At 47.1% G+C, this 8,273-nt stretch overlaps 2 protein-coding genes across 6 annotated transcripts in view; both read left to right on the top strand.

The window, feature by feature from the left end:
* Positions 1 to 1,372, top strand: part of mfn2 (mitofusin 2) — a 12,111-nt gene extending 10,739 nt beyond the window's left edge. The window contains exons 17-18 of the mRNA XM_036212999.1: positions 42 to 176; positions 702 to 1,372. Coding sequence (XP_036068892.1) covers positions 42 to 176; positions 702 to 771 — 205 coding nt within the window. The 3' untranslated portion in view covers positions 772 to 1,372. The remainder of the gene's footprint in view (positions 1 to 41; positions 177 to 701) is intronic.
* A 67-nt stretch (positions 1,373 to 1,439) lies between these two features.
* The window catches only part of LOC112140035 (paired box protein Pax-7), a 629,290-nt gene continuing 622,456 nt past the window's right edge, over positions 1,440 to 8,273 (top strand). For 2 of the 5 annotated variants that reach the window (XR_004948254.1, XM_036212987.1), the window contains exons 1-4: positions 3,242 to 4,588; positions 5,170 to 5,405; positions 5,483 to 5,612; positions 5,725 to 5,868. Coding sequence is in view for 4 of the 5 variants with exons in the window: in XM_036212987.1 (XP_036068880.1) it covers positions 4,504 to 4,588; positions 5,170 to 5,405; positions 5,483 to 5,612; positions 5,725 to 5,868 (595 nt within the window). In the remaining variant the exon portion in view is untranslated. Of the gene's footprint in view, positions 1,563 to 3,241; positions 4,589 to 5,169; positions 5,406 to 5,482; positions 5,613 to 5,724; positions 5,869 to 8,273 lie in introns of those variants that run through there. The other 3 variants (XM_036212990.1, XM_036212989.1, XM_036212988.1) reach the window with 3 other exon arrangements.

Below are 8,273 nucleotides of genomic sequence, written 5' to 3'. Positions count from 1 at the left end.
GCCGCTGACTCGTGCTAACCATGTCTCCATGTGGTCGACAGGGAGCTGGCGGGCGTCTTTGCACAGCTCTGCCAGCAGGTGGACGTGACCCGGCAGAACCTGGAGGATGAGATCCAAGACATGAACAGCAAGATCGAACTGCTGGACAACCTGCAGAGCAGAGCCAAGCTGCTGCGGTGAGAGCACAGTCTGCAGCAATGTGGAAGGGCACACGCAGGTCAACGCAGGTCAACGCAGGTCAATGCAGGTCAATGCAGATCAATGCAGATCAACGCAGGTCAATGCAGATCAATGCAGATTATAGGACGGTGTGTAATGTAACCACGAGGGCTCAAACCAGACTCGTGTTTCCGGTCTTGAGCCCGGATAAATACAGAGGGGAGTGTCAGGAAGAGCGTCTGATGTAGAGAGAGTCAAAGGCAAAAGATACATCAGAGCTTTGGAGCTTTCATATTAAGTGGAGTTTTTTTGGGGAAGTTCCACTATTTTTAGACGATCCTGGAGCTCGCTGTTGTAGAAAAATGAATGTCAGCCCTCATCCTAAAATAAAATGAGGCCCAGTTTCTTTGTTGGATTTCTAATGTCAAGCGGCTCTGTTAGGCTCCGCCCCCCACAGCGGGACGCCGTCGGCTCCGGAGGATTAAAACTGAAACGCTAAGAAGTCGATCATTTTAACACCTGCCTGTGTCGTGCTTCTGCAGGAACAAGGCCGGCTGGTTGGACAGCGAGCTGAACATGTTCACTCAGCAGTACCTGCAGCACAGCAAGTGATGCACCTGTGTGGGGCGGAGCTTATCCTGCCAGCTTCCCCTCGGACCTTTAAGGCCTCTGAAGTGCATGTGACTGACTGAACAGAGAGGACGGACAGTGAAGCTCCACCCATCAGCGGAGCAGCACGCTGGACCTCTTCATCTATTTAATCCGTTTGTACAGACCCCCCCCCCCCCATGCACTATGAGCTGCTCATGTTCTGCTGTGTTGTGAAGGACTCTCTGGACTGGTAGCTGTTTGTTCCAGTGCTCTTCATCCTCACGGTCTGTGTTGTCTTGTATGTGTGACATCACCTCACAGCTCCTCGTCCTCCTCCTCCTCCTCGTCCTCTTCCTCCTCCTCCTCGTCCTCCTCCTCCTCGTCCTCCTCCTCCTCCTCCTCCTCGTCCTCCTCCTCCTCCTCCTTGTTCTCCTCCTCCTCGTCCTCGTCCTCCTCGTCCTCCTCCTCCTCCTCGTCTTCCTCCTCCTCTCCCTCCTCCTCGTCCTCCTCCTCCTCTTCCTCCTCCTCCTCCTCCCGTAATAGTTTTAAAGACGCTCAGATCCACGCGCTGCTTTCTATTTAATGTTAATTTCAAGAATAAAGAACCACGATGGGAAATGTCTGTTCTGTTGTTCTCCCTCTTCCTCTGAAGGTTCTCAGGTAAAGCTTTGGTCACATGCACCCTTATGGGCGCCGACCCGTTCTGGTTCTGTAGGTTTTTGGGGTTTCTGGGTCCATGGAGGTCCGTTCAGAGGTTCCCTCGAGGCTCGAAACAAAAGACGTCATGAAAATGGATCGTAGCATTGTGTGTGGTGAGTGTACTGTGACGTATTTGTGAGAGCAATGCAAGTTATGCTGCCGTACGCCGTCGTACGCCGTCGTACGCCGTCGTACGCCGTCGTACGCCCTCGTACGCCCTGATCCACACTGGTTAAGTAAGGCTTCCTAACCACGCATGAATGCCACATTCACAGGATGTGCACGTGACGCGTACATGTATCAGATGCTCACACAATCTACACTAAAAGTTATTTTTAGAGTGGCTTGCCAACAACCCACACTAATCACACGAACAGAAATCACAGGTATGGCAAGCCTAGAGGGTCATAAAGCACCAGAAAATGTCAACAATAATGAGATAGTATCATCGTTACTTTTAAATACATGTTTTAAAGTAGCAAATCATTTACGTATCTCTTTAGTTCTCCAAAGATGGGATTATTAGAATTCAAAGGAGAAGTGGCGTTCTACCACGTTATGAATCACACGTCACAGTGTAGTGTGACCAGAGCAGCACGCTTTAGGAATATAAGTCTATTTACAGAAAACCCACACAAGCTCCGCCCCTCGTGGATGACCCATTCATCTATTCCTTCGAGTTGTGGGTGGGACTGTTGGCATGTAAGCCTGCACTTAATTCCCATCATCCCTTTGTTTACCCTTTCTTCCATGAGCCCCTCACATCCCCAAGCTAACATCAGCAGAGCAACAAAAATGTCAGCATTATCAGAATTATGCAGTCGTCTGGTTCTGGTCCAGATGTTCATGGATCTATTTGTCTGACGGTGGATGAATCAGAATGGAGCGGAGCATGGAGACTGGAATCATTGTTTGTGTGTTACATACGAGCTTTTTCTAGCAGCACGTGTTCATCTGATTCACAACAACTAGAATGAAGAAATTCTCAGAAATACAGTTTTAATCCTAATATTCTCCATCATCAGAAAATGTTTCTGTAAAGTCGTTGGATGTTTGTGGCGTCATGATCACTACCAGCAGTTTATTACTGAGGAAGAACTGGAGAACAAAGCATCAGTTCATGAAGGAAGATTACGTGGAAGTATCGTTAGAGAAAGACTCAAACAGTAAAATCTGATGAAGAAAATGTTCATTTCTTCTATCTCAGTTTGTTTTATGACTCACTGAACATATATAAACTAAATATTACTAAACACGTCTCAGTAATGCTGGTGCTACTTCGCCACAGCGAAGAAGACATGACTTTCGTGATGAGTTATTAGCTGATTATGATCTTATCTAAGCTAAAGTCTGAGGGATTGAACGTTTGAGATCAAGTTTCTGTTACTCCAGTTTTCAGGGAAGACAAGAGAAACTCATAACTAGAGTAGATGTTCCAAAAACTCTGAGGAGAAACTCTCCTTACAGACTCTTAAATGTTTAAAGAAGAACTTGTGTTTATAAAGTCCTTATTCAAAACCCAGGATTTTATTGATTGAACTTATTGCTAATTTATTATAATTTGATGTTTTTCATTTTAAAATTAAAAAAAAAGTAAAAAAAATAAAAGTCTCAAAATATGTAATCAATGTAATTTACTCTAAAAAAAATTGATCTTCTTGTTCAAAAATGAACAAAACTATTAATTTTTTTTTCCGTCTGATTGGTTTGCTGCTGAATTTCCCGCCAGAGCTCTCAGTGATCTGATTTGATCTTTTTCTTCCCCATAAAATATTCTGAAATGATCTAAATGTTTGTTTGTGGGCGTGTACCTTTCCCCTGCAGGGGGCGGAGCTCCGCGTGGTTTTCCTCTCATCATGTCAGCTTTTCCTGCAGCTTCTAGTTTGTGGTTTTCTATGTGTGAGAAAGAACTCGGATGAGATCTTTAAACGCGCGGGCTCGTGTGTGTCACGGGAGGGACGTTATAGCGCTGGAGATCCTTCGTCATTTACAGGATCGATTCATGATTTTTGTTTTTTACATTCGTTTGATTTTTGCACATTTACATGTTATTTTTATGGAAAAATACACATTATGCAGATACATATTTTAAGATTTATATTTATTAAAACAGGCCACTCCAGAACCGGATTCTGTTCACACTTATTTATGAAATGATCATATTAGAATATTAACTCGTTTTCTCTTTGTTTTTTCGGCTCTATTGATCGATTCTTTAAACTCAGACATTGGAAAACACGTGCACGTATGCATACACAAATACATCTAATTATCAGTCACGTGGTCAAGTAAACAGTCTGACGCTTCATCCAAAAATATAAACATCATCATCATCAGCTGCAGCATGAAGGCCGCCTGCTGCCGCGCGCCTTTGTTTTCTTTGAAGGTTTTTTAAAAACACGATTTAGAAACAGAAAAAAAATACTACTAATCACATTTTTGTTTAAAAAAAATAAAAATAAAAACAAGACAAACGAGGTTCCGTCAGAAACGTTTGTTTGAGCTCACGCACGCGGGAAAAGGTTTGGAGGTGAACATCCTAAAGCAGAGGTGGTCTTTATTCATTCTGGAATATTCACACAAATAAACGCGCGTGCGCACAGATGAACTGATGAACATTTTTTCTAATCTTCTTCCAAACTCTTTTATTATGCAGATTTATTATTATTATTATTATTATTATTATTCGACCCAGTTGAGATTTTCGCATTTTACGGAGACTGGGTTGCTTAAACTTCACTGCCTCGCGCGCGCTCTCTTTGCGCTCGCGGGAGAGACTGCGTGAATGCACGCGCACAAGTTGTGAAGGACCGGGTCAACGTGACCCACATGAAGCGCGTGCACGACGCCGTCAGGGCTCCGCGTGTTCGTGGTCCGCTCTCTTATTGGCTGCTCCAACTTTTCTCACGCGGTTTAGTGGCGCGCGCGCTGCGCTCGTGTGAGGAGCAGTGACATCTCCTCCCGCTCCTCCCGCTGCTCCCGCTGCTCCTCCTCCTCCCGCGGAGCTGCTCCTCACCTTCAGTCAGCTGGAACATCTGCAGGATTTCTGCCTCCATGTCTGCTCTGCAGGGACCCGAGCCGCGGATGATGCGCGCGGCGCCCGGACACAATTACCCGCGCGCTGGATTCCCCCTGGAAGGTAGGCTTCAGGAGCCGGGCCCCGCCGGGCCGAGCCGGGCCGGGTGGGCCGAGCCGGGCCGAGCCGGGCCCCGCTTACAGAGGCGCGTCTGTGAGAAGACCAGAAACTTTGGGGTCATGAAGACTGAGAGCTGCGGGTCACAGAGGTTCCGGTTCCGCCGTCTCTAAATGTGTTTATTTATTTCTTTATCCGTAAGTTTTTTGTCTAATTTGCATTTATGTAGGCTAAATTAAATTTTAATTTAGCAAAAATAATAATACAAATAAAAACAAATAAATGGATTCATTTGGATTATTTTCATATTTGGCCTAAATTTGATAAGATTCTTTAATTTAATGTATTTATCCCGTTTCTGCTCGTTAAGATTTATTCTTCGTTCACGTCTTTATGCGCTGAAATATTCAGCAGAATTTAGGATTTTAGAAAAAAAATGTATTTCAGGAATTTTCCGTTTGCTGTTAAATGAATTCGGTCGAGGCCTTCGGAGAGGAAGCGCGTGCGCCGCGTTCACATCATTTCTGACATGAATTAATGGTTTGTTTGATTGATCTGTAATGATCAGAATTTTAACCCCCCCGCAGTCTCCACTCCTCTGGGTCAGGGTCGGGTCAACCAGCTCGGCGGGGTCTTCATCAACGGCCGGCCTCTCCCCAACCACATCCGGCACAAGATCGTGGAGATGGCGCACCACGGGGTCCGGCCCTGCGTCATCTCCCGCCAGCTGCGCGTGTCCCACGGCTGCGTGTCCAAGATCCTGTGCCGCTACCAGGAGACCGGCTCCATCCGGCCGGGGGCGATCGGCGGGAGCAAGCCCAGGGTGGGTTCCCGGATGCTGCTGATGGTTCTGATGATGGTTCTGATGGTTCTGATGAGCGGCCGGTGCTCCTCCTGCAGCAGGTGGCCTCTCTGGACGTGGAGAAGCGGATCGAGGAGTACAAGCGGGACAACCCCGGTATGTTCAGCTGGGAGATCCGGGACAGGCTGCTGAAAGACGGCGTGTGTGAGAGGAGCTCCGCCCCCTCAGGTGAGTCCGAACACTGGATTTGAAGAATTTAAAAAATACAAACATTTTTTAGATTATATTTTTTCTAGTAAAGAAAAATGCATTAATAAAAATCCTCATTTCTGTGCTGCAGTGAGTTCGATCAGCCGCGTGCTCCGGGCTCGGTTCGGGACTAAATTCGAGGATTCTGACTTTGACAAGAAGAAGCAGGAGGAGGAAGAGGAGGAGGAGCAGCGGAGGACGAAGCACAGCATCGACGGCATCCTGGCGGATAAAGGTCAGATCTCCCGCCGCTCCGCGCGCGGCTCCGTCGGGCCTAAACGCTGACAAATTGAGGGTAAAAGGTCTGAGACGGAGGACGGTCCTTTGGGACGCGCGCTCGCGTGTGTGTGGAGAGGAGGGGGGACGGCATCTATTTCCCTACAATGTTGGCTGCAGCCTTCCTCCGCGGCGGAGCGGAGCGAACCGAACCGAACCGAACGGGAAGGACAGAAAATACAACCGAATAAATAAAGAAGGAAAATAGAAATAAGGCCTAAAAAAGAAGGGAAAAAACAAAAAATCTTCCAGTCTTTCCGGAACTCAAATTTCTTTTTTTTTTTTTTCGTTCAGAAAACTTCCAGCTTGCGCGTCTGTTCACTGTCACGCACGCGCGCTCTCAGGTGCGTCAAGCTGCGCAGGTCAGGCCTGACGTAAGGCCTCAGTTTAGATCCAGGCTTCCCTCTCACTGGCTGTGTGTGTGTGCGTGCGTGTGTGTGTACGTGAGTGTGCGTGTGTGCGTGCATGCTTGTTTGCGTGTACGTGCGTGTGTGTGTGTGTGTGTACGTGAGTGTGCGAGTGTGCTTGAGTGCGTGCATGCTTGCATGTGTGTGCATCCTTGCTGGCATGTGTGCGTGTATGTGCTTGTTTTCGGTTGTTCGCGCGTGCGCGTGCACGCCTGCTTATATGTGCGCATGCTTGGTTTATGCATTCGTGCGTGTGCGCGCGTGTATGCTTGCTTGTTTGTATGTGGCTGTGTGTGCGTGCATGCTTGCTGGTGTGCGTGTGTTGTGCGTGCGTGTGCATGCTTGCGTGTGTGTGTGTGTGTGCACGTGCGTGTGTGTTTGCGTGAGCTCCTGACAGAACTGTTGCCTGATAGCCGGACTTGTCAGATCAGGTTCCTGGTTGTTCTGGTTTCTGGTTCTGGTTTCTGGTTTCTGGTTCTGGACTCCCTGCATGTTCCGGTCTCGTGATTGTTGGTTTAACTCCCCCCTGATCTTTCAGTCTGGTTCCGCTGGTTCCAGTCATCTTGATGGATGAATTGAGCGACACAGAACTCTTTTCTGTTTTTACCACCGTAATAAACGGTCAGAATACGCGGATCTGTTGTAGCTGAAGGACAGACAGCAGAGCCGACAGATAAGCAGGTTTGGATGCAGAAAGTTCTTCATTTCAAATATGGAAATGTGCACGAGCGTGCGTTAGCAGGAGCGTCTTTAGGCTGCAGAACAGGTGGACGCTGAAGACGCTGCAGCTCAGCAGGAATAGAGTTATTAATAATCGCTGTCCCCGGGCGTCATCCTCGCGCGCTCTCAGTTTTTGTCAGGTTGAAATTGGGGGAAGCTCAAATGTTGGGAGCAGATAAGACGATCCTCACAGGCTTGGTCCGGGGCTGTGCACGGCTTTATTAAACCGGGATTAACCTTCCCCTTCTCCCCCACGGCTGGCTCCAAAAATTACTTCATGTAAGAAAAAATACACAAAGCAAAATTAAAACCGGCGGTGGAGGTCTGCACTGCAGCGGAGGGGCTCCGACCCGCCCTGGAAACGGACCGGGACCGGGACCGGGACCAGGACAAGGACCGGGACACCTGTTGACTGTTCAGTCTAAGATATAGAGAGACTCTTCAGTGTTTGAACTCAAATGTGTTTTAGCAGAGTATCCTAAAGAGGAAATAAAAATGAGAGTGCATTTCTAAGCTTCTTTTAATTAAATAATTCAAACAGAATAAAGACATAAAAACAGGAAGTTATGCAACCTCTCCACGACCTTCCAGAAGGTCGTTGATGGTTTTCTTGCATTACTGTGAGATAAATGATCCTTTAAGCATCATGAGTGTTTGAGTCAAAGCCTCACACACAGCAGGACTTCCTGATCCTGGTCTGGGTGTGTCCAGGTCTAAACCTGCTTAGTTCCGGTTTTGTCTCAGTCTCAAGAGTCTCGTCTGAACTTTCTCTGTTACCGTGGTCAAACGACACTCTGTGGAACAAGACAGCCCCCTTCACTAAAAGGAGCCGGCTCAGTTGATTCTGACACAGCCGTTACACCTCGTTACAGCTCGTTACAGCTCGCTACAGCTCGCTACAGCTCGTTAGAGTTTGTTACAGCTTTTAACAGGTTGTTACAGCTCATTAAAGCTCCTTACAGCTACTTACAGGTCCTTACAGTTTATCACAGCTCGTTACATTTCATTAAAGCATGTTACAGCTCGTTAGAGTTTGTTACAGCTTTTTACAGGTCGTTACAGGTCGTTAGAGTTTGTTGAAGGTCGTTACAGCTCCTTACAGCTCCTTACAGTTAGTCATTACCAAAAATAAAGTGATACTTTTGTACCACAGTACATCAATACAGGATGTGACATAGTGATAGATATATTTACTTACAGTCTCCTGTGGGATAGTATACAGAGCTGGTAAGTCCCG

This window comes from Oryzias melastigma, linkage group LG7 (genome assembly GCF_002922805.2).
Source record: "Oryzias melastigma strain HK-1 linkage group LG7, ASM292280v2, whole genome shotgun sequence".
Classification (NCBI taxonomy): domain Eukaryota; kingdom Metazoa; phylum Chordata; class Actinopteri; order Beloniformes; family Adrianichthyidae; genus Oryzias; species Oryzias melastigma.
This window is presented reverse-complemented; position numbering and strand designations above follow the sequence as displayed.